Source organism: Siniperca chuatsi, linkage group LG2, assembly GCF_020085105.1.
Source record: "Siniperca chuatsi isolate FFG_IHB_CAS linkage group LG2, ASM2008510v1, whole genome shotgun sequence".
NCBI lineage: Eukaryota > Metazoa > Chordata > Actinopteri > Centrarchiformes > Sinipercidae > Siniperca > Siniperca chuatsi.
The window spans coordinates 13,210,465-13,236,975 of NC_058043.1; the positions used below are offsets into that span (position 1 = coordinate 13,210,465).

At 39.1% G+C, this 26,511-nt stretch overlaps 1 protein-coding gene across 2 annotated transcripts; it reads left to right on the plus strand.

Moving 5' to 3' along the window:
• Positions 1-1,047: 1,047 nt before the first annotated feature.
• On the plus strand, positions 1,048-25,872 carry nckap1l (NCK associated protein 1 like). 2 transcript variants are annotated; one of them, XM_044169580.1, is made up of 33 exons: positions 1,048-1,176; positions 2,461-2,573; positions 4,142-4,418; positions 5,805-5,915; positions 6,608-6,700; positions 7,377-7,433; positions 7,913-8,055; positions 8,761-8,851; positions 9,853-9,990; positions 10,805-10,853; positions 11,218-11,374; positions 12,466-12,522; positions 12,651-12,747; positions 13,048-13,157; positions 13,396-13,528; positions 13,797-13,878; positions 13,991-14,049; positions 14,153-14,298; positions 14,434-14,566; positions 14,887-15,006; positions 15,415-15,554; positions 16,333-16,464; positions 17,599-17,817; positions 18,047-18,177; positions 19,210-19,307; positions 19,715-19,808; positions 20,831-20,913; positions 21,709-21,789; positions 22,642-22,735; positions 22,824-22,940; positions 23,579-23,688; positions 24,195-24,284; positions 25,278-25,872. In XM_044169580.1, the coding sequence occupies exons 3-33, from the start codon at positions 4,329-4,331 to the stop codon at positions 25,392-25,394; spliced, it is 3,372 nt and encodes a 1,123-aa protein (XP_044025515.1). In that variant the 5' UTR covers positions 1,048-1,176; positions 2,461-2,573; positions 4,142-4,328; the 3' UTR covers positions 25,395-25,872. The 2 variants fall into 2 exon arrangements, with proteins under 2 accessions (XP_044025515.1, XP_044025523.1); XM_044169588.1 differs by having other exon boundaries at positions 4,172-4,418.
• Positions 25,873-26,511: the final 639 nt, after the last annotated feature.

Consider the following 26,511-nt stretch of genomic DNA (forward strand, 5'->3'; position numbering starts at 1 on the left):
AAGGAGCAGATCTGCACAAAAAGTACTTCTACTTTTAATACATTTTACTAAGTAAATGCACAACTTTAAGGTGTAATGGAGTATATTTTGAATTGTAGTATATCTACTTGTACCTAAGTCAGGGATCTGAGTACTCCTCTAATCTGCTGATACTGATGCTTATCTATCCATATTTTTTTATGATGCATTACAATGTTCCTCAAAATCACTGTGTGTTAAATTAGTACTCTAATACAAAACGCTATTGTGTTTCAACAAAGAAGGTGCTAGACTAAACCATTTCACTCCTACCAGCTGAAAAGAGCACAGACTTCAGTCCTCTTGGGGAGGCAGCATAGCAGAAATCCAGCCAGCATGCAGAAAGAAGTGGCTTTTAAAAAAGCCCGTTTTCCACGTAATTTATATACCAAGAGAGCAAAGTGAGTCTGATTCTGAAGAGATAATCATCAGTCATGTTTATTTGAACTTACATGCATGTACCCTCACTCATCACATATGTCCCATGCTGCCTTTAAGCAGTAAAAGTGTTAAGATTTAACATCTATGTTGTTGCTGCCTGCCAATGATAGGCTATTTAACGCTTTTCATCAGGGCTGTATATTATCCTTGGTGTCTTGTTTTCCTTTCTGTCTCTGTACCATGTCCCAACGTGCCAAAGAAGAATGCTTCTCTTTTAACTCCCCTATATGTTTAGCCATTTAGATGTGTAATTACATGCTGTGCGGGATGTCATAGCCGGGGGCCAAATTTACTCCAATTATCTCAAAAAAGAGAAATGCCACATCCTTTGATAAGTTAAAGGGACCAAAGGTAGTTACAGGCCCTGTAGAACATTTGTTCGTATATCAAACATTGGGGGCAGTGACCATGTAAACTGTCATATACTGTACTGTATATTTGATTATTTGAGTAACAGTTTGTATTCTGCCACCAGCAGTTGGTTCATCTCAAACATTCTGTTGCTAATAGCAACCTCTACTGGAACAGTTCCATGGCAGTTTGAATTTTAACTGACATTGTTACATCCACCATTTTGTCAGATCCGTGAAGAAGCATCTTTTATCTACTCCCCAAATAACATGTCCTCTTTTACCGCTATGTAACCTGCAATAATTTCTTTTTTGTCCATGTGGGGGCATCAGAAACAAGCTGTGAACACCACACAGACTTATTATGGTGAGCTTGTTAGCAAACGGTGCTTATTTACACATCCAGGAGGTAAGGAGCAGCATTATTTGAAGTTGTGCTTCCGCATGGCCACCTGACAAATGTAGCTAGGTTCAATATTTATTCTCCTTTTAGCTCTGTGTTGGTCTCCACCAACTCCTGAGTGAAATTTCTGGCTATTTAACTGCTAAATGCGCCACTATGTTCACCAGCTAGGTAGTCGCTAACTCTGTCTGTCTACTGTTTGGTGCAGGGCAGGTAGCGTATAGTTGATTTTTAGAGCTTTTTCACTGAAAACTGCTGCCAAAAAATGATGGTATGAAAGTGATGAGAGTGAACCAAAAGAGTAAGCCATAAGAATGAGCTGAAAGATACTAAAACACTGTGGAGCTGAGGGGAACTGCAGAGTAAAAATATAAAAATCCACTTAAAGCATGTAACAGAATAAATCAAGTTAATCTTGTGTGTGTCAAATATTTGAAAATACATTCAAACAAATTGCCTAATAGTTATGCTGATATGTTTACAGAAAGGTAACACTCATGCCACTGTAGCCTATATTACTGTATACTTGCCCATATTGTATTTATTAGACAGGCCCATGTGTTTTGCTATCTCTCCTCTGACATCTGGGCTGCAGAGCTGGGAGCACTTCCTCAAACCCTTCCTCTATCATTACCTACTCCTGCAGCCCTGCTCACGGACTGCAAGGAATACAGTGTTGTCTAAGGCCATTTTATCTGTCCACTTTCACTAGTTTTAATCATGCATGTACACAAATCTACTTTGTTACTCTCACTCTAGTTAGTTAGCCCTTTCCCTATTCATGAAATCTTTGGGTGGAATATCCAGCCGGACTCATTCATTATAAAAATCTCTCCTGATAGTTGATAGATTATGTCTTGATCAGTCATACAGTGGAAGAACAGTCTGTTAGTCACCTCATTTGGTTGCATCTTGATCATGGCTCTTCTGTAGATCCTTCCTGTATGACTCAACCATAATTTCTGTTGTCATACAAATGTCATACTTCAAACCTACAGCTACAGATGCAGCAATACAGGAACCAAAATATTTAATATTCTTCCTGCGCTGCTGTTTAAATGTTGCTCCTTTCAAAAATATTTTATTTAATATATCCTACAGTGCTCCTCCAAAACCAACCGGGTTCAGCCCAATGGTCCACTCAGCATAGTTTTACATTAGCTTTAATCTCAGTTTTTTTATCCACTCTATATGCCACAGCTCCATTCTTACTCTCAATTCTGTATTTGCGACCATAACCTGTTTCAGCTGCTGCCTCAGCCCCAGCTACAGCTTGTGCGTCTGGAACAAGTTCCTGGTTTCACAAATTATGAGTTGGGAAGCCAAACCGCTTCGTGCATCTCTGTTTGATAATGGACCAGGTAAGAATCCAAATTTTTTACTTGGTTCACAGAGGGTGAGAGGTTTGTAAACTGCGCACCCCCTGTCCACCACACCCCATCAACCATCCACCCCCCTCCCACATTCACATCCTCCTGTCTGCTTTCCCAGACAGCCTTGTTAACATGTCTACCACACTCTGTGCTTCTGCCAGTAGGGAAATAATAAACAGATTATTTCTTCGAGTCCACTTAACATCAATCATCGCTTTGCTTACCGCTGCACTCGCTGTGGTTGACTTTAGTGACTATCATTAAGAAAATTACTCTCTCTAAGCTCTACAGTACTCTACTCTGCACTCTTCAATTCACACTTTACTGAACTTGTTACTGAATTCCAAGAGGAGTTACTGGGCTCTTGCTGGAAAAACAGAAAACAGCACTTGGTTGCTGAATAACTTTGGGCCTTTCTAGTTTACATGACAAAGTCATTAGTCTCAGTAATTATGCTGAATGTGAGAATAGCTTGATGGGGAAGTCATGTGACTATCCAGCAGGTCATAGAGGCTTCTATAACCGTTTACATACAAAAACACAAAGCCTGATTTCAGCTGATTTATAAGAGACAAAGTCTGGAAGTCTTGCAAGATTTACAAGCCTTTTAAATCCATTTGTGTGCCCAGGAAGTAAGCAAGATACAGTAAAGACTACACATTGAAAACAGTGATCTTACATAGTCACATAGTTATGAAGCTTTATGATCCCCTGAGTAAAAACAAAAGGTGCTCAGTCCTTTGTGAATGTGAACCTTGTATCTACAACATAATGTGTGTGGTTATACCCTATGGTTCAGTGCATCTCATCCAAGAAAAGATTTAGTAAAGTAGCGTTTTCTCAGGAGTTATTACACATTTATAAGCCAAATTCCCTAGGATAGATGAAAATTGTCTAAGCTAGACCTTCTAATCTAGACCATATATCATATCATTCAGGTTGGTCATTTCTTACCAGTCTGTGTGGGTTAAGGCATTTATGTGATATAGTTTGAATGTGTCACAAATACACTTGTTGCATAATTGATCCCCCATTCATTCACTGAGAAACACAGCTTCAGTTAGTAAATACTGCCATCTTGTGGTAAAAGATTTTTTTAATGGTCTAAAAATTCATCCCTGTTCCTGGTTTTCTTTACTGGCTTGTATTTTTTTATACTTTTATAAGTAAAAGTATTGCATTCAGTGCACTACTTGAATAACAAATATGATTTGTACCTTTCTGCCATCTCTGTTCACTGGAGTCTTTTTACAGAGCAAGAGGAAGTAGCTCAAACTGCACACAACAATAGAGACAGTGTATTTTTAACTGACAGGAAGCATGACATTGCTGTTCATTTACTTAACAATATATATCTAGATAATATATGTTTTATCCCCAGCATCAAGTCAAAGTATTAAGTGATACAATGAATTGCAGAGACTGTCCCTTAAATGTGACTTAAAATTCAAATGTATTTTAAAAGCAACAACTTTTTTTTATCATTTTAGGACATTTTTGAATATTTGATTTTTCTTTCTTCTTTTAAATTTCTATCCACTTTTTTTAACATACAGTTAAAGTATGTTGGTGATTTTAACACTCAGCCCAACTCAACTCATGGCTCCACCTCCACCCATGAGCCCCATGTGACCTAGTGGCAGGGTGAGGCTCTGGGTGCACTTGTTTCCGAGGGTTCAACCGCTTCACAGGACCAGGAGGCCACGGCTCGAACGGAGGGAGAGGTGCAGTGTTTCTCGAGCCATGGACTACCAACAGAAACTGGCTGAAAAACTCAGCATCCTCAATGAGAGAGGGAATGGGGTGCTAATACGCATGAACTACATTAAGAAGGTGAGGGAGAATAGGAAGATTTATAGAGTGGGCTGTGTAACAGAAACGAGAAATAAGGAACTTGACTTCTAACTTAATCTCATACGTTTGGTAAATTTCTCACAATTTGTATCTGCATACAGTTATCACACAATATAAAATTACATCTAAGAGTAATTATATCATTACATAGTTATTCACTGCTTAGGAATGAACTCAAATTTAATCATATTCAGAATTGTATGCATTCATTTCTAGTTATAGAACTATTAAAAGGGAACGAGAGCTTGATTGTACAGATGACAATCTACATTTGTATCTACAATACAAAGAATGATGATTGTATAATGCCAAACATGTTAAAGTACTTTATCTGTAATGCACAAAGGTACTACAGAGTCTTATAAGGATGCAAACCATCAGTAATGCACTGTTTCTTAAAGTCCAGAAACTCTTCAAAAGCTGTAACTCAAACAGCGGTAATGAAATTATGCGAGATAACTGTAACAACTGCGTACTGTTTACAAAAGGGGTTTGTGTGTATACTGGCTTAGTAGAGCAGGCAGCACTGTCTTCCAACTGCAACTGAGCTTATTTCTCCAAAGAGGAAGTGCAAACAGGAAGTCAGTCTGGGCTGTCAGTCACCTCAAATTTTTGTTATTCTGAACTGAATGCTGAGAAACTCACAAATCAGAATATATACACGAACAGACTACCAAAATATAATGAAGAAATCGGATGATGTAATTAACTATTATAAAGTGACTTCAGAGAGAGTATGACCGATTTATTTTGACAACCCACACATGTCTGGATGCGACATACAGGAAGTGACACCCTCCTCATGAGAAAACAGAATATGTTTTGTGTACTGTGTACATGCACACACATATCTCTCTTTCTATAACCCTATATGAGCATGTGTATGCACGTACTTTATGATTGTATTTATCAGGAGGAGAAGTGAAAGAACAGTATTATTTTGAGCCATAAAACCTTGACCAGTGAAGATTTGCCGAGCATGCATGCATTTTGTATTTTTGCGGTCAGACAACACACTTGGAAGCTGCTACACAGTCAACTACTGTCAGCTTCTAAACAGCCCCACAGGAGCAGTTCGGTTTTAACTGTCCTGCTCAAGGTCACCTTGAGGGTGGTTATTACTCACTCTGCTCACAATTTTCTAGCTAGTCTGGATTCAATGACTTTCTTTTGACAAGCTTGCTTTTCTAACCTACCTAAAAACGACAATGAAATTCTGTCAAGAGAACCCACAGAGCATGATGGCAGGGCATGACAATGTGTTAGAAATCCAGGATTTAACTGCCAAAACTCCCAAGTGAAACATTACAAAACCCTGGCTGAGTGCATCCTCACATCTTTATCATTTCCTTGCCTCTGTTACAGACCTGTGCAGACCCTAAGCTGCGGCTATCCCTCCTGACAGATAAAGCCATGGAGTCCTCCATCAAGTACATCAACAAGAAATTCCCCAACATTGACTTCAGAGGAAACATTGTAAGTATGTCTGCAACCTTCAGGGGTTTTTTTTGCTTTCCACAGGACATGCTTGTACTTATTTTTCATGTTTTGTTTTGTTGTGATCATGAAAGTATCATTTTGGGATCTTGACACAAAAAGGTGTGTTTGTTCACGGTCAATACATAATTATTGTGTGATTCACTGAAAACATTATGACATTAGGTTGAGTTGACAAAATAACTATCCCACGTTCACAAGAAACCTGTTTTGACAGTTGTCAGTATTTTCTTTGTTATCACAAAACTATTAACTTCTGATCTCAATAAAACAAATGTGTTATTATGAGCTCGTAAAACAACTGACTTGTGAAAACAAAGTGTTTAAAAAAACGATCAGTATTACCCATGCACGTCCTCTCTGGCGTTCCAAAACTCTATAACACAATCTCAACAAGAAGTATACATGATATGCCTCACAAAGTTAGTGCATGTTGCAGTGCTATGGTATTATATTGCATAATATTTGCTATATGATATATACGTATCTGTTATTGTGTCCATACTTTGTTTATATATTTGTTTATTTCATTTACACATTTGCATACATCCCATGGTTTAATCAAGTAGCAAGTGGAGCTAATGAACTTACCCACAGGAAGAAGAACTTTTTACAGAATGTGACATCTCATAATACCTGACCTGAAAAGTTCTCTTCATTGTTTATTGCAGCAAAATCTAAACAGCATACAGCGACAGAAATCTGAAGTGTTGGCAGCCACAGCAAGCTACTACGACTCTTTCCTGGATGTCAAAGAGTTCAGGGTGAGTGTCTCTCTCTGTCTCTTTCTATGTTCTCATTTTAAATTTCATATTTTCTTTGTTGACATAACATGGACAACAACGAGGACCTACATAACAGCAGAGGAAGAAAAAGAAGCATAACATAACAACTGTCTACATTAACAAATAGTGAAAAACAATGAAAATGAAAAATAAATATACATTATTCTTTAAATATGAAAACACAGATCTGATAATATTGGACAATGATGGTGTTCTCTCTCTTTGTCTCTGTTTTCCTTCTGCACACCCATTATTTTAGACATTTTGGTTTACAGAATACATTTACATATTGAGTGGTTTATTCTGATGTATGAAAATATTTGATTTTATTCCAAATATCAAGGACAGTTAGCTCACTGTGGTTTCCTGCAGTTTGTTACACCTCCCTTCACATTTGCATATTCCTGTGATGGAGGTCACAGCCAGGCCAAGGCATCATCTGTATTTGTAAGATCGAGAATGACTTAATCAGGATGTTATATAAATATGCAAATGTGTAATGATTATTAGGCTACAGGAATCTATGAAAATGATAATGTGTTTAAGAAATCACACTAGAGATGACAGAGATGTAGAGATTTAAATGTTGTTTAAATGCTTTGTTGCAGTGTGGGTCTTTGTTTTCTAATCTACTCCCTCTCTGTTCTTCATTCAGGACCATGTTTATGAGTTGCTGAACACCATAGATGCCTGTCAGTGTTTCTTTGATATTGTGAGTATTTAGTGTGTGGCTCGCAATTATGTTAAGTCAGGGAAAGACAAGTCGTTCACAACATCTGCTGGTAATATGACAAGCGCTCACTCATTTCTGCTACTATGCTGTTTACTCCTTCTTGCTACATACTGCAGGCTGTGTTTTCTCTCCTCACCGCTCCAAGCCTCCTCCTGTTCAGTTTGTCAGTTTTTAATTATCATAATTAAAGTGGCACCTCTTGCCTAGTACATTATGTATATCCTACTATATATTTCAGTGATCTGTGTCTCCTGTGATCTGATCTGCACAGTTAATGTGGTCATTTTAAGATGCATCTCACGCGGCTTAGATTTATCTAGGTAGCAGGACCTTTTTTGTCAAATATAACTACAGATCCATTTGTCGCAATAAGTGGTGACTTAAGTGTCTTTGAATGAATTCTTTTTCTGCAGCAAGTAATTTCAGAGTGACTAACTACACTAACATTTTGATTTCAGTCAGTCAACTTTGACTTCACCAAGAACTACTTGGATCTGATCATCACCTACACGTCTGTTATCATAACGCTCTCTCGCATCGATGACAAGAAGGCACTGGTGGGCATGTTCAACTGTGCCCATGAGATGACCAATGGGAGCAGGTGAGAAAACATGAAACTGCTTAATGGATGCTGAAGTGACATCATAAATGGAGTACAAAGTAATTAGATGAATGGATAGATGTGTTTTCCATTTACTCACCCTTTTTGATCGAGAAAGCATTTAGTCAACAAAGAGTTGTATTTGCTAAGTGCAGCTTTCTATCTACGACAATCCAGCTTCATTTATGTGCTTTAATTAACGCCATTACGAGTTTCTATATCCATCATTACGACAATTCTTCTGATCCTCATAATGAATTAGTATTTTAATTGCCACAGACATCAACAGCCCACCAATAACCTTTTCTGAGTGCCAAGTGGTATTCTGACATTTTGAGTCTGCCCACTTTGCATGATATTTATTTATACCCTCCAAAAAAGAGAATGCAGAATGCAGAATGCTTATCTTAATTCGAGACGTGAACAGGGAACACAAACACATACATTTTAATGTCACATTTGACTTGCACACCGCACACAGCTAGCCCCTCGAGAGTGAACAGTCTCAGCTCTTCATTATTTCAGCCACCAAAAAACAAAGCTGTATGAAATTATGTAACCCAACATTTTCATTGTCAGTAAAATCCCAGTAGGTAATTCCAGACTGACACAGTATTGGCAATGCTGTGTTATTATAATGTCCTACATCTTTTACTGCTTCTTGTCCCTGCATTGATTAATTGCATACTGTAATGAATCCGGCAGTGATCCCTCCTACCCACGGCTCGGCCAGATGTTTGTGGAGTATGAGCATCCTTGGAAGAAGCTCACTGAGGAGTTTGGCCCTCACACAAGGGTAAGCTCAGTGTGTCACTGTTCATATACAGTACAGTGCAACGGTACATAAACTGTTAATGATTTGCTTGAATTGAAATGAAATGTTCAGTTTAATTAAACTTTGTCAAAATATTAATGCAGCGCCACCACAAATTTTGATAGTTTTGTTTATGTTCACGTATTTAAACACAGGACATAAATACTAAATGTATGTCACACATGTCACCCATGTGTGATTGTGAACATCTACTCCAAAACCATTATTATTAATTTGCAGCTTTAACAGCCTCCATTGAAGGCTTTCCACACAATTTTGGAACCTGGTTGCAGGGATTTGCTCCCATTCAGCCACAAGAGCATTAGGGAGGTCGGGCACTGATGTTGGGCAATAAGCCCTGACTCGCAGTCGGAGCTCCCAAAGGTGATGGATGAGGTTGAGGTCATGGCTCCATGCAGGCCAGTCAGAGTCTTCCGTACCAAACTCAGAAATCATTTCTTTATGGATGTGACTTTGTGCACGTAGTGTTTGTCATGTTGAAACAGGGTTTGGCCAAACTGTTGCCACAAATTTGGAAGCACACTATTGTACAATATCATTGTGTAGTGTAGAATAAAGACTGGAACAAAGGGGCCTACTCAAAACCATGAAAAACAGCTCCAGACTAAAAGTACACAAATGTACAGTGTGTGAACATTCAACTGCCAAAGAGGATCTTGCAAGTGCTTTACACATGACTAACAGTCAAATTATACAAATTATACAATAATAATACAAATGATTTGTCACTTTTATTTACTTCTTTAACACTGGCAGTTACACTGGTCTGTATGGTGGATCATAAAATATCCCTATGTGCAAAAAAATTAAACCACAGCTTTTGAGCCTCCAGCGTGTTATTGCTATAATTTGGAGTGAAGTGTTGCCACCTCTCTATATATCTGTCATTTTGCCTCTTCGTCTATCTCTGCCTCTCTCCAGCTTCCTCACTGTTGTCCTGTCCTTCTCTGTCCCTCTCCTAGTCTGTGACGGCAGCGTTGCTGTCTCTGAAGATGGTCTACCCACGCAGGAACCTGCCAGCAGAGCAGTGGCGGAGCGCCCAGCTCCTCAGCCTGCTCAGTGCTCCAGCTGCCATGCTGGACCCAGCCTGCTGTGACACTGTGAGTTGCCCTCCTGTCACCTCTCCTCCTGTATTTATCTCTGACAGATGGAGAAAGAAAGAGGAAGTGGGGCGTAGTGCCTAAAATATGTTTTTTTCCAATGATGTGAGGCACAGTGAAATAAAGTGTCACAGCCAAAAGATGCAATAACAGTATGTGTGTTGTCTTGAAGGTCAGAGACAGTCCACTTAACACTAGTAGCTCTGTGTCCCATTTTCCCTGTCCTCCCATTATAGAGCTATCATTTAGAAAAATATTTATTTTATTGTGTTTTAACATCTGTGTTCCTCCCTGAAATTTTATTTCTACCCATCTCCATTTTCTGCTCTATTCAGTCCTCTGTTATCGTCTCTGCTGTCTTCGAACACAGCCATTACGGCCCCTTTGATGTAATGTTATGATCCCTGTTGCCCGTGGCTTCCTCATAAAAGGACCACTAGCCCAACCAAGACAGGGACCTCCAGGCAACAATTTTTCTTATGAAAAGATACAATATATTTGATAGCATCATTTAAAGGCTATATAGTACTATACTGATACTGATAGGTCTCTTGAGCTGCATTGTAAAATGTGCATTTTTTTAACCACATTTAGGGAAGATAGTCAATATTTCCAGAAAGTAAAATACTTTTGATTTTCTTTTGAAGGGAGAATTAGAGTGGCGTAGCAATGAAGATGCTGTTGCTACCATATAATTATGATGGCTATCATATAGTTTAACTGACAGGATTTTACTTCATCATAAGCTTAGTACATGTAAGGATGTAGTGAATGTGTCTGTTCTGGCAGTTAATAAGCTTGTTGTTTGTCACAGATGGCATGTGAATACCTGTCTATGGAGGTGATGGAGCGGTGGATCATTAGTAAGTGTTGCTCATCCTGAATTATAACCTCCTCTATCTGTCCACTTTATACAAGTATATAAACATTATGCAGGTATACTCTGTTTAAATGTTTAAAGTGCATGCAGCATTTTAAGACATTTGCCTGTTGTAGCCTAAGCACATTTAAGATACGCTGACATCTTGCACATATATGAAAAAGTAGAACTACACACAACAGTATATATTCATAAATGACTATTGGCATGATAGGTTTCAATTTTGGTTATGCCCATTTAACATCTTGAAAACTTTGGCATGTGAGAAAAAGAAAAGAATTGTACTCAGTAGGAGAGTGCCAGCCCCACAGATTGTATCATGAATTTTGCTGACTGTGCCCTTGTAGTCGGCTTCCTGTTGTGCCACACCAGCCTGAATACAAACCAGGCCTCCCAGGAGCTGTGGAAGATGGCTCTGCGGAGCGGCTTCTACCTCACCCTCACCAGAGATGAGGTACTCAACATACACAAGGTCACCGAGGACCTCTTCGACAGCATCAAAGGGTATGTAAGCTGCACTGCTAGAGTATGCTCTCTACACACTGTGAGAAATAGTCCTAGTTGATGAATAAAACTTTTTAAAGTAATTTCATAGGCAATGGGTACAAGATAACGCACCTTCATATTTAACAAAAATTTAAAAAATGCATCTTAAGTGCCATTCTCATTTCACTGCCCTGGATTAAAGAGTCCTGAACTGTTGAGGACCTCTCGTCTGGTCTCTTTGATTGCTCATTAATACTGAATATAAAGAGCTGGACTGAGCCTTTATCAGCAGTCTTAAATGCCAGATACTTTACAGATACATGACAATTTAGGTATGAGTTTTAGGGGGGATTATTATATATCAGATACTACAAAGATTACAGCTAAAACAACCATCCAATTAAAAAGATTATGAATGATATCTATGAATGTTTGCAATAAACAAAATTGCATCAAAAGTGAAAAATATTTTTAGAACAATCATTTAACAACATAGTTAGCAGCACAAGCTCCAGGATATTGCTAAGCTCTGTTTTTGAAGTAGGTAATGCAAAAATGACTCTAATGCAAAATTCTAGGAGTTTTGTATCGAATACATTTGTAACATATCTAAGGCAACTATTGAGTAAAGTATATTTTTAAAAGTAACTTTCCATAAAACTGCTAGACATGCAGTTGAAGCTGAGGCCAACTTAATGAGAGTATAGCAGTAAAATTATCTTAAATTATCTTTCAACACTTTCAAAATTACAATTAACAAACAAAGTAACAAAAGTAAGTGTTGGGCCTTAGTGTCTTCATATTAGGAGAAGAAGAGTTTAGATTATAGACTAAAAGTTAGAGATGATGAACGTGATATGATGTACAGCATAACCTAGAGATTATAGTACAGCACTTATTGATTACAGTGGAAGACTTCTTCGAATTTCTTCATCAGAGTTTCAGAAGATAAAAACTGAATCCACTGCAAAGTTGATACATGCCAAGACAAAGATGATACACATTTGAAAAAGGTTGATATTCCCTGACCCCTGGGATTAATCCATCCGTAACTGCTTTTTAATTAGCTTCTTCCTATTGTTTATTGATTTTTTCTTGTTTTTTTTCAGGTATAGCAAGCGAGTGGCAGACATCAAGGAATGTCGTGAGCACGCTATAGTCAACTGGTGAGACTGGCAGGAAACTAAGCAAAGTTTTTTCCTCCTTTGTGTCATAAATATTCATCGATTTGTGTTTACTTTTAATTGAACTGTGGGAACCAAATGTCCATGTCCATTTTCTGTGTTATTACCAGTGGAGCCATGCACAGAGAGAGGAGACATTTTCTGAGAGGAGCGATGATGGAATTATTTAAAGTTCTTGAGGATGAACCTGGACTTCTGGGACCAAAGGTAGAAGTACAGTAATGAGCATAACAGCTGTGCCTGAGGAATTTAAATCATTGCATTACTGCAGGTTATAAGTCCAAAATGAAATTCTGGTCACATGACTAATGAAAAATGGTATCTTTGATCCAGCTTCCATCCTGCACACATCTTGGACTCTGGGGTCTCCCTCCTGTCCTTTGGACAGAGAATTTCTTTGAATGACTCTTCATTTCATAGTAATCATGACTTTTACCAATCATAGCTGAGACTCTTTCCTAACATTCCCCTTTCTTCTCTGTTCTGTGTGCCAATCAAATCTCCAAGGCCCTGTTTGTCTTCATGGCTCTGTCATTTTCCCGTGACGAGGTCCTGTGGCTCGTCAGACACTCTGAGAATATGCCAAAGATAAAGACGCCTGAGGACTACATTGACAAGTAGGTCATGGGTGCAGACGACGTAAACGTAAACCATGTCATGTTAGTGTGCAAAAATCTGGCAGCCAGCAAGTTCTCCCTCGCCACAGCTCCACTCTTCAGATGTTTCTCAACAGTGCAGCAGCTATGTACATGAGTTTTTAGTGGTGCAGTTATCATAAAGTGTGCATAAGATTAATTTTGAACGGTAATAAAAAGTGAATATTTTTGGTGTTAAATAGCTTTTCTGTTTTTCCAGTCAGATGGCAGAGCTGCTGTTCCACATGGAGAAGTTAAGAGGTCTGATGAAAAAGCACAACCATGTAGTTCAGCGCTACCATGTCCAGTACCTGGCACAGTTTGATGCCTTGGTTCTCAATGACACCATACAGGTACCTGTAGATAGCATGTGTGTGTGTGTGTGTGTGTGTGTGTGTGTGTGTGTGTGTGTGTTTGCATAAACTGATGAGAATGTGCAGTGTGTACTATACAGTATAAGGTGCAACACAAAATCTTCATTTTTTAAAAGATTCTTTCATTAAGTGAGGTGCAAGAAGTGGCAGAAATGGGAAAGGCAGCAATGTTTTTATTACTGAATGCATCCCTTCTTCTTCTTCTTCTTCTTCAGTATACATTTAGAAACCTTTTTCTCCTCTGCAGAACATGTATGTATGTCCAGAAGAGGAGTCAGTCCTGGTGAGCTCATTTGTCTCAACCCTGTCTGCTCTGTCAGTCAAACAAGGTAATCACAACAAAGTACTGCAGATTACTTTACACCCCAATCTTTTTCTCTATTTAAAATGCAACATAAGAAATTTTATTTGAATAATGATGGATTCCATTTGACTCTGCAGTGGAAAACAAAGAGGAGTTTGATTTCAGAGCACTTAGACTGGACTGGTTGAGATTGCAGGTAGGAAGGTTTTTTGCAACATATCAAATATCACACAATATTCACTTATCATTGTAAAACTTGGTGAATGCCACCCTAAGGTTTTCTTTGTCTTCTGTTTTAGGCCTACACAAGTGTGAACAAGGCACCTCTTCCAATAAAGGACTACCCTGACTTAGCGAAGGTGATGAACATGATTCAGTTTCACACCAGGATGGTGGACAGTCTGGAAGAACTTCTGCAGGAGACATCTGATGTGTCCATACTCTGGTCAGTTTCTTCTCTTCTCTTCTCTTCTCTTCTCTTCTCTTCTCTTCTCTTCTCTTCTCTTCTCTTCTCTTCTCTTCTCTTCTCTTCTTCTTCTCTTCTCTACAAGGTTGAATTCTTTGATGTTTTGTTTTCCAGTTTCTACCCGCGTGTCTTTGAGAAGATGTTTTGCCAGAGCAGTGAGGAGACGACCATGAGGCGTTACCTCTTGGCCTTCCCGTCTGTCTGTTCTCACTTCAGCCAGTGTGGACACCCTCTCTGCCCAGAAGAGGTCAGTGTTCAGTCATTTGCTGACCAAGCTATTAATCATCAGCTGAGAGGCAGTGAAGACACTGGTTACACTCTACATGAAGTTTGATTTCTAACACTTTTATCACACCAGCTACATCATAACAGCAACATATAATTTTCTTCATTCATAACTTTTTTGGCTTTATAATATTAAATCACAGGCAAGAAAATACGTCTTCTACTTTAGTGTGTGTATGGGTGTGTCCAGGAATGCATTTTTCTGTGTTCAAGCTTAACTGTGTCCTCTGTCGTTGTACACGTGTGCACGCTCACACACACTGCACTTGTTTGTGTGTGTAGACAGAGGCAATGGAGAAGAGGAGTCTGCGCCTGTGTGTGATTTTCCTGGAGCAGATAGCCAAGCTGACCAGCAGTGTTGTGTTAGAGATATGTGCTGAGCAGTGCAACCTCAATGACCAGGTGAAGTCTGAGTGTATTACAGCTTTTTTTTTTTTTTTAAACTCATTATCTAGCGCAGATTGATTCTGCCAAACTCCATATCCAAATATAATCACACTAGTCACAGCTCGCATTAGTGGATTTAGCTGGAGGCAGTGGACAGACTGAAGAATTTGAATAAAATGATAAGATGGGTCTAAAACTCTGGAGTTGATTAATGTGGTGTTGTTTCTCTAATCCCTTGAGGAAAATATGACACATGTGTTTACTTTTTGAGTGCTTCCAATGTGAATGAAAACTCCCATGTTTGTCTTTGAGCATATTACCCAATATCTCCTGGGCTGAATTCTTCTTCTTTCTGTCTGTCTCTCTTTCTTTCCCCCTTCTTCTCTCCTTCTCTAACCCCCCCTCCACTTGATAACCCCTTAGTTGATGCCCAAGCACTGTGCTGAGGCCATCAGCGCAGCTCGCCATAGAAAGCAAAAGAAGCCGCTGCCAAAGAAAGGAGAGGTCCAGAAAGAGAAGCCAGGCACTGAAAGCCAGAGGAAAGACCGGGCCGTCGTCACCAAGTCAGCTTTTCTTTTTTGTTTCCCTGATTATTACCATCACTTTCTCTACTTATCTCACTCCACCTCATCCTTCAATAATTATACTGAATTGGCAGAAGTTTCGAAAAGTAAGTGTAATTAATACATCTCTGATTTCTGGAGACATGCAGCATTATAAACAGCACTTGTTCAGGTCAAAGGGCAGTTAAATAAACATTCGACAGTGTACGATTCTGATTTGCAACGGTGAGAATTAGGTTAATGCAGGTCATGTTGGTAGAAATATTTTAATATCTGCTGACATTTTCAAATGATTTCCTTCACCCCATGATGCATTTCTTTCCTTAAATTATCAGGAAGACAGGATTAAAATGCTCTCGCCTGCAAGGCATTATTTGTTCTGAACTTTATTACCCTTTAAGATGAATCAGTCAGGGTTGATGAATACTGAACCAAGCCATTAAAAATAAGAAACAAAATGCCTTAGCATTTTAAAAAAACACTTTTACTGGCAAAACATTTTATAGTTGGAATTTTTATCGTTTTGATCATATTCTGTATATAGCTACAGTTACAAAGCTCACTAATTAAGTCTGAGTTGTAATGCTGTCTCTCTCCCTCCTCTCAGTCTTCCTCCCTGCTGCCCCAGATTGGAGATGTTTTACAATTCTCTAACATGTTTATTACCTTATTTGTCTGAGAAAAGCACATCCATACTACCGTCATTGTCAAAATATTTGTCTTAAGTTCCTAAAGACTTGCATCCTCCCTTCTCTCTCTCTCTTTCTCCCTCTCCTAGTGTGGACAAGATGCATCTGATGCTGACAGAGCTCTGCTCCTCCTACAGTCTCTGCAGTGACCTCATTGTCTTTGACCACATCATTGTTCCCACAGAGTTCCTCCTTTCTCATCTGGAGACAAGCCTCTCTGAGTATGCTGAGTGGGGATAGGGGCCTTATCATATTTTTCTGAATAAATGTGGATGATGTAATGAGTCCTGAAGGTGTATAAAAGTCCCTGAGGTGACATTTGCCATTTTTCTTCCTGTAAAGCTTCCTGTGCACACTAGAAATTATCTCATGTGCACCAGAAGGGTCTGGAGTTTTTTGCATATGTCACTTCAGCAGCTCCACAATTACTGTCAGAAATGTGCAAATTACTGACATGAGCGCCCACTTTCATAGTGAAAGGAACATGTTGTCTATGTAATATTGTTTCCTCTGCCAGTGCGTGAATGTGCTGTACAATTGTACCTCAGTGTGCTAACATAATGCCATCATTTCACTGTTTTTATTCTGCTGACTCCATGACCAAAGTCATTGCTTGAATGCTCACATAGCAACTGTCCAGTAGGCTGGCGTCCATGCTAAACAAGGGCTGTAGAAAAGTTAAACACTCTGACCAGGATGTGACAGAGCACTGGGAAAACTCAAAAGAATATCGAGCTTCATTTTCTCCAAATTGTCACTCATTTCCAGATTTGTACACAGTTTTTTCTGTCCTCCTGACAGTTAGGGAATCATTTGGCGCTTGTGTCTTGCGAAATGTCTCCTCCATCACTATAATGAACCCTGCATTTGTATCTGATTCCCCTATGTCAGGCTGTGTTGCACCCACTTAAAAATCTGAGAAGAGATCCATCATGTCACTCCCTTGCTCTGTGTCACTTCAGTGCGAACTGTTATTTAGATTAGGGCTTGGTACCAGGGCAACCTAATGTTTCTGTGTATATGCTCTGCTTAGTCTCCCTGTCTTAGCTGATGATTATCTCCCCTGTCACCCTAAAATTAGCACCCTTGAGTAGCAGCACACCCGCAGTGATTGGTCCTTCCATGGCCACAATTGTAAATACAGTTTAGTCAGGGAGAGAAAGAGAGAGAGTGAAGGGCCCTGAAAAAAATAAATAAAATTTCAGTGAAGCCCTGGAGCAGTGAATGTGCTGACCTAATGAGAGTATAGTACCATGCCACCATGGCTCGTTTAACCCGTTTTAAGGTCCCATCTGTCCGCCCTCAGTCCACTCTGGCCTGGTGATAAGTGACATTGGTTAAACATGTTTCTCCAGGATCATCGTGAGAATGGCCAATTACAACCAGACCACCCAGGAGATAGCCCGTCCCTCGGACCTCCTGGCGGGGTTAAGAGCCTACACAGCCAGCCTGCACAGCCTCTCCAGCTACATCAATGTGGACGTCACCCGGCTGGTGAAGAGTGTCCTGCTGCAGCAAACACAGCCACTGGACTCTCGTGGAGTGCAGACCATTACGTCTGTCTACACAAACTGGTGTGTGTAATATATAGGTGTATAGCATAACCATCATACACAGAAAGGCACGGGAAGCATCTTGCATTCATATAGCACAGCAAGTAGCACACACAAGTACATCCTCTTGGTTTCTCTCTCTCTCTGCCTTGTTTCCTGTCTTTCTTGCACCTTTTACTCTCTTTAATTCAAACATCTGTAGTGTAAAGTCTGAAGAAGTTTTGTTTTGGGTTTTTTTTCCACACCTCAGGTACCTGGAGAGTCTCTTGCGTCAGGCCAGCAACTCCCTCATCGTTCACTGTCCCACAATGCAGTGCTTCGTCAACCAGACTACTGACAACGACCCAAGTTTCAGAGCAGAGGAGTTTTCAGATGTATCAGGTCAGCCCCAGAGCTTAATTCCAGTAAATTAATCTCTAGCATAAGTCAATATGTCAGTATGAACCTTGAGGCACATTTCTTTTTGTGCTTGTCTTTTTGTGCATGACAAGCACAAAAAGGTATCAGTGAGATAGAAGTGTTTTCCTCCATTTTCACTTTTTGCAGACACATGAACATGTACTCTGAAGTTTAATCACGGACCCACAGATCCAAGAGATGACTCGCTCTTTTCAAAAGGCACAACTTGCAGATTTCGTTCACTCCTGTGATACCACATCCACAGGAAGAATTATTGCTCAAGAGGATGTGGAGCTTGTCATTGTGGTGGTGTACGGTGTTTTCTTTCACACTGCCTGTCATGCAGTTTATTCTGACACTGCCTGGCTAATGTAAAGTTCAGTAATGCTTGTCATCTTTCCCGCTCTTCCGTCCCTGCCTCACAACTATTCCAGCATCACTTGTCTCCACACAGCCTTCCTTTCTGACTCCATGTTACCTTGTAGGAGCAGTGGACCTCCTTATGACTGTATTAAGGCTATATTCACTCTACTACAGACCTTGACCTATGCACACACAAGTAAACATGAATATTATACACACCTACGTTCAGAGATGCATTCATAAGGCATGCACACACACAGTACCTTGGAGACCACTACATTTCAATAGACGCCCTCTCACAATGTCATCATTGTTGTCTATATTTACTCCATAGTGAGGTATCTGCCTGCCTCACTGTGACTCACTCGCCCATCCATTAACCACCTCCAATTTTAACCACACACGTCCTTATCCATCCATATTCAGGCTGAGATGTTGAGCTGAGTGAAAGGTCTAATAGCTGCAGTTGTCCTCTCTTATTTTTGCCACTGGTAGAGAGTCGAGCTTTGTGTCAGATTCACAACTCTGACACTCTGTCTCCACAACAGAGCCTGGTTCTGTTGTGCATTTTTGTAACATGTTTGGCTGCTTGACATCCCTTATCTTCCTCCAATCATGATCCTTAAATTATTCATATCACCTCCTGAACAGAGTTACAGGCCCTGGCGGAGCTAATTGGTCCATATGGCCTGAAGTTTCTGAGTGAGAACCTGATGTGGCACATCACCTCTCAAGTCAGTGAGATGAAGGTACAGTATGATTCAAAAGGCTCATTTTAAGGATATAGATCAGTGGCCTGCTGATTCATCTGGGTAACTTTCTGAGTATTACTTGTCTGTAGCGGCGAGACTTTAAAAAATAAATACATTATAATGAATTTACACAATTCCTCATTTTGCGAGGAAATGTGCTTTAAAGTTACACTTTATTTTCAAACTTGTGTATCTTTTTTAAAACAGTTGATTCTTACATAGAAACCAGTTAGTACCGCTGCACTGTGTCAGGCTTCCCACTTTGACACCTATGATTGAAGTGAGGAGTTGCAGCGCTCTGAACATACTGAGGAACAGATCTGTCACAGCTGTGTCCTCCCTCCATTATAACTCCCACCTGAAGATGGTTTTATCACTTTTTTCCTTTTCTTCTCTTCTGTTAGAAACTGGTGATTGAGAATATGGACATCCTGGTACAGATGAAGAACAACTTTGATAAGCCCGAGGAAATGGCCAATCTTAAAAAGAGGCTGACAGGTGAGAAGTGGAGAGGGGAACGTGGCAGGGGATGTGAACGAACAGGTCGGGAGTTGAAAGGAATGGATAAAAGATGTAGGTGTGGAGAAAGACAAACAGGAGGAGATCAGGTAGTGTACAAAGTACAACGTGAGAAGAAGAACAGAGGGAAGAGGAACAATAACAAGTGGCGAAGGAGGAGTACTCTCTAAGCAGAATCCATTATCATTTCTATACTAACTGACATACACATACATATCTTTAGCTTACCAGCAGACCAATATAGAGACAAGCATACAATTTTGTTAAATTATGTTAATTTTAAGACGTTGTCAAGACAATCTGATACAGAAAAGGAAACTACTGTCAGCACTTGCAGGCAGGTGCAAGAAAAACAAACAGACTAAATTCATGAAAAAATTGAAATGTGAATGAAAAATTAAGTAAAACAAAGGAAGGAACAGGCTCTCCTCATTGTGTTAATATCAAGTCTCTTGAAGTCCTTTAGGGTGCTATCAGTCAGGAGCAGACGTCCATTGAATTTACACATAAGGCAAGCACTCAAATGTTCTCCTTACATTTTTCTTCCTAATAAATCATTATGTGAACGTCTCTGTGTGTAGTGAGCTGTTGCTAATAATTTAATAAAAAGAAAGATGTAAGAAGAACATTTTATAGTACCTGTATGTGAAGACTAAATAAATAAAGAAATGAATGTATCTATGTCTTATTTCTTTCTTCTGAGCCTATAATCACAAAATTCAGCGGTACACAATAGCACATTTTTTTCTAGATCTCTTAGTTTGCAAAGCTCATAAAAATCGAATGATAAAGTATAATCTTATTATTTGGCCATCTTTTTTCGATTGGCACTTGGAAGTGGAAATAACCAGATGACCTGTCAGACACAATGATATTCTCATTATTTACAACAGCAACTCATTCTCATTCACACAGTCGCCCAAAGTGTTGTACTAAAGTGCACTCCTTTACTGCTTTACATACAGAAGCGGGCCTCTGATCTGTTTCATATGCACTTCTAGGTGGAGAGAACGTGCTGAAGAGGATGACCATCATCGGGGTGATCCTGTCCTTCAGATCAATGGCACAGGACTGTCTGAAAGACGTAATGTCCAACAAACAAGATTTTATGATAATATAAAACTCTTACACGGCTAATATGCTGATGAAACTGTTTGTAATACAGTGTAGGTACAACAGACAAGGGGATGTGGTACTTTATGAATTTAAAGCCATTTAAGTTAAAATTAAGAGTAAAAGTTCATTCTTGACCTTGGGAATAATGGTTTGACAAAATTATTATTTTTAAAGTATCTCAAGGTTCACTTACTAGCTTTTCGGGAGCTTTCAACTACATCCCACAGTCTCCGTCAGTGGTTGGATCAGTCATCACATACAAGTTTTATGTTATATATATGAGCTATATATGACCACCTGTTGTCATGTGACTGAAGTTCCATCACATCCAGGGGTCATGTGATGACAAATGAGCAAACTCTGCAAGATGTCGTTGAAAGCTCTGGAAAAAAGCTAGTATGTGACTATGTTAAGATTTTCTCTTTTTTTAAACTAGTTTTAGTTTCTTCAAAAAAAAAAAGACACACTGAATGACAGGTTATTGTCCGATCAACTTTATTGCTAATTGGACACATATTATTCACTTGTAGTGGTCCCTGTTTATCCTCATTCTCAACTATTTAAAACAACACAACAGCACCAATCAATCAAAATGCAGCTTAAAGTGCTTTACAAATATAAATAGGAAAAAATAAAACATTACAGGTAAATTATGGTTCCATGCACTGCTAATCTCTTGTTATATAAAGCTGTAAGAAAACTGCCTTCTTTCCTTTTTATGTATGGTCTCAGTAATATTGTGTAATATAATCCTATAATCTAGATCCTGAAGAAGCATTGCCCGTACCTGGTGGGGCCCATCGAGTGCCTGAGAGACTTCATCTCCCCTGAAGCTGACATCAAGGTAAAACACCTTTTACACCACTTTATGACAGCTACATGGTAAAAAAATTAAAAAAAAGGCATCCAAATGTTGAGATCCCATGAACAGTATATTTTCACAGGAACGTATTTACATTGAAGGCATGTTTTTGTATTTATATTTCCAAATGTTTGTGACTTTGGGGAATTGACTGATTGCCATCAGAGGTTAAGAATGCAGAACATACTGTAGCACAATGTGTGGCAAAATGCAATTTATTTAAATAAGAGACAGTGTAGATCTAAGTGGGAGAGTTGCAGAGAAACAAATTTTTTTGTATTCTCTAGAACCAACCAAATTAAATTCCTTATCTCCCTCTGGAGCAATCTGTGTGACTGTGGCTCATGAACTCCCCCTCCCTTACTTACGTCTGGCCTTTGAGTGAGGTATGACAGCTGTGCCACAACCAGGGCCAGGATAACCCCAAAGACGTCAGCAACCCCCTTATGCCTCCGTGAGAGAGGCTCTGATCGCCGCTGCAGCTAAACCACATCAGTGGAAACATTCTGCGCAGACAAGGCCAACCATGCATGCAACCAGAAATAGGGCAAGATCAAAACCTGTGTGTCGAGGCAAAAACACCCACCAATGATTTAGTGTCACTCCTCAGAGAATATACAGTCTCACTTTTGTGGCTGATACATAAATATGCAAAGCACATATCAGCAGCATCCTATTGGCTGTGTTTTTGTGGTGTTTCTCAGCGGGAAAATGCAACAAAACGATGACAATTCGAATGGTGCATTAAATTTAAATTGCACTTCTTGTCAACATTATGCATCTCTCTTTTCTACAGAATAGCTGCACTTCCTTTAATGCTTTATGACCTTACAGGTGACTCTAAACGTTTTTGAGCTGGCTTCTACTGCAGGGCTGACATGCGATATTGATCCCGCCCTCGTCACAGCTATCGGCAGTATGCAGACAGGTAAACACTAAAACTATTAGTGCCACTTCTGTAGACAGCGTGATCTTATGGCTTTGTGTTCTTTCATCTCTTAATGTTTTCTATGCAGATAACACGTCAATTGATGAGGAGTACAAGCTGTCCTGTTTGCTGCTGGTCTACATCGCTGTGTCCCTGCCTACCCTGGCCCTTGACTCCAACTCTTTCTACAGCCGAGAGCATGGAGGTGCATATTCATTCATTCATTTTCAGCTGCGACAAACTGCTTGACAGTAATTACTCTCCAGACAGCCTTCAACCAGATACTAATCACTAGTTCTTCCAGCCATTACTTACCAGCTGCTGATAGTGTATAAAAAAGGTACTCCACCCTGAAACACTAGGCTTATTAGCATCTCTGTGTATCATACTTTCCAGTCTGACTGACGTGGTTCGAAGCAAAGTATGTTGGTTAATGAGAAACACGTTTCTGCTGAGAGACTTTTGTTTACAGATAACTTCGGCTGACGTGCATCGATACAGTTACTCTTGGCATGTGGCCCTGCTGACCCTTACCGCTTGGCCCCGAGCCTGGACTGCAACATTAAGAGCAGCAAATAGCCAAGATTTCTATCAAAGCACAGGGTGGCGTTTGTCTCAGATTATTTTCTTTGTCTCTATTTTCCATTGGCATGTTTGAAATAGATTTACCCTGTGAGCCTGAGGAAGTATGCTCAGTATGCTTTCTCTAAAGTGTTACGGATCATTAAGTATGTTTTTTTTTCTAATTGTCTGGCCATGAAAACATCCTCTTTGTGGCTAAAGTTACAGGACATGTTATTCTATTCTTTTTATTTTTCAGTGTTGAATTTTGTATTTTCTCAGGCCACAACAACAACATTCACTGTTTAGCTACAGCTATCAACCAGCTGGCTGCTGCCATGTTCACTATTCAGAACAAGAACATAGAGCAGCACCTCAAAGAGTTTCTCCTGGTGAGTAGCAAACGTTTTTATTAAGTTTCTTACCATTTAATAAGAAAAAAATGTCAGGTCTTCACAAATCAGTAGATTAATACAGTCATTCCTAGGGTTCCCAACTAGGGGTCACAAGATGAACCTTGGAAATAAGAAAATCTAAAATTTGCTACACAAAAAGTTTTATATTTCAGACTTTTCTCTAATCTTAGCCTTTTTTCGTGTGAAATACTGGATAGTTTAACCTCTTCAGGCCTCTTAAGCACTGAATTAATAAATAGTTTCACAGAAAACACAGATGATAGTGGCATGGTGCGAAGAATCTTAGAAAAGCCATAAATGTAATCGGACAAATATAATATGGCAAGGGATATGTGGATTCTTGGGCACACTACTACTCTGACAATATTTCCGTTAAATAGCTTTCTCAAGACACTGCCAACCTCTGTCCCAGTTGAGGTCAAGTCCACCAGTGTAAAAACGTTCCAGTTGTTTGATCTGCCTCTTTTTAACTTATTCCACAGCTGGCCTCCTCCACTCTGCTTCAGTTGGGACAATACGTGGAAAGAATGGAGAGCAAAAACCGAGAGTCCATCTATCTGCTCCTACACATGGTAGGCTTGCCAGTACAATATTAATCATTAATCAAAATCAATCATTTTCAAATTTACAACAAGGCATAAGTGGGTTTATAAAGTAATTGATGGAAAAACCTATGACCCTTCCTTAATTGAGGTTTTTCTCTTTACAATAAGCCATCACGCCTGCAGTGTTTTCTATAATAGCTTATTCCCTACCTTCAAAACACTAATAAATGAATGATTAATAATAAAGTCATTAAAGACATCTAATAAACCCTTTATAGTAAGTATGAATATTTTAAAGTGGAACTAAAAAGAGGGGGTATTTCCATGTCAAGAATCCAGAAATCTCAGCCCACATTAAAGTTCATTAAGAGCATAATAAATGGTGTTAATCAGCTACCTTATCAAATCCTCAACATATATTACAGTAATTTTGTGTTATGTAAAAACGTTATGGTGCAAATGTATTTAAAATATAAGAGTGGTGTTATTCACCATTTTTTGTATTGTCAAGAAATCCCATGAAAATACCAAAACTAGCAATGAATTGATGCTTCCAACAAGTGTTGCTGATATATCTTATTCCTCTGTGCGATAGACTCACATTTATTGCCCAAAAATAATTTAAAAAACATCAGTAAGCCTTGCTGTTGCACTGGGTCACATGTTCCTTCATAACAATGAACATTGGCACTGTAGTTTGAGTTTGAATCCCATATACACCATCCTGCTGCCTTAAATACTCACTAGCACACCAAATGTGTATTAATCCACTGCTGAAAATAGTCCCCAACAAAGGCACTATTTTCTCCTGTTTGAGTAACATTTGCTAAAAACTGCAGTACCCACCTGTTTTAGGAATACTGTATACTGTATATTAGTGACTTTTTCATAAAGATTTACGTCTTCATTAGTAGTGAATGGGTTTGGAGCAGACAGGATTTGGTCTTTTAATGAGATTTGTTAACAGTAACAAAAAATTGAATAACTCCACTTTTATCCTTTAACACTTTCAACACTTAGATTGTGGAGGAGTCTCCGTTCTTGAGTCAAGACATGCTGGAGAGCTGCTTCCCATATGTTCTGCTCCGAAACGCCTACAGAGAAGTGTACAGGTCCTTCATCATCACTCTGGGCTGAAGACTTTGTTAAATACTTTTAATCTAACCTTTATTTATCTAAGAGACTATTTTCTGTGTATGCATGTTTTGTTTTCATTACCATTCAGTCTCTTATTTATACAGGTATGCATATTAACACCAGGTTAAACATAGCCTTCATAATCATATTTTCGATCACAGTTAGTGTTGATAAGGCTTCCTGTAAGTCAGTGTGCTTTAATGTATGTACCAACATTACAAAAGACATTTTATAAACTCTAGACATGCTTTTATGCTGTTTAGCTGCCAGTATTATAATGTAGATTTACGACTGCTGTATTATTACTAATATCAGGTTAAATCATTCAAATGCAAATTAGGTATATTCTGTAACATCCCTTATTAATATGTTTAAAATAAAACCGCATTTATTAAGATTTTTAATAAATCAATGTTTTAATAGTTGGTGTTTAACATTATTTCTTGCAATTTTTCCTTGAATAAAGATGATAATAATATGCTATTTGTTTTCTTTTCTATCTATTTTTGGTCTATAACAAGTGTTCCTCATCTATTTCCAGTCTGTCCTCCACCCTCGCTACCCTCGCATCCTTCCTCCCTGGATGAGAGTCTTGTCCTCTTCATTTTTCATGTACAGTTTAAATGATGCAGAACCAAAAGTGCTTGTTGCTAATTTTAGACGCCCCTTTAGTGATTTTATTTTGCAACCAGAACTGTCCCTCTTTTCTTAATTTTTCTTCTGCCTCTTCCCTTCTCACCTTATTCTGAAGCTATATCTGTTTGGTTGCCACGCTGGAGATATGGACGTTCACAACAGTTTGCATACTGTGTGTGTGTGTGTGTGTGTGTGTGTGTGTGTGTGTGTGTGTGTGTGAAGGGACCAAGCCTTCTCACAAGAGCACAAGACGTTCACTTCCCACAACAGGCAACACTTATGTGAATACACAGATGAACATTCATGAATAAACCATTACCAAATCGCATACTTAATGTAAATTATATATTCTGCCACTGAGGGGAAGAAATTAATAGAACTACAGCCAGTAATGGCCAAAATGACTAAAATAAGATCTAGTTTATAAATATAACCTTTTTTCGCCTTTCATTTATAATTTCTGTTATGTGCACAAGGAGCA

Excerpts from the sequence above, each read along its gene's own strand:
- nckap1l (XM_044169580.1), top strand. The coding sequence starts at position 4,329 with ATGGACTACCAACAGAAACTGGCTGAAAAACTCAGCATCCTCAATGAG. Across the intron at positions 19,809-20,830 it reads TCTTAAAAAGAGGCTGACAG|GTGGAGAGAACGTGCTGAAG; the intron begins GTGAGAAGTGGA and ends ATGCACTTCTAG. Across the intron at positions 22,736-22,823 it reads TATCGGCAGTATGCAGACAG|ATAACACGTCAATTGATGAG; the intron begins GTAAACACTAAA and ends TTTTCTATGCAG.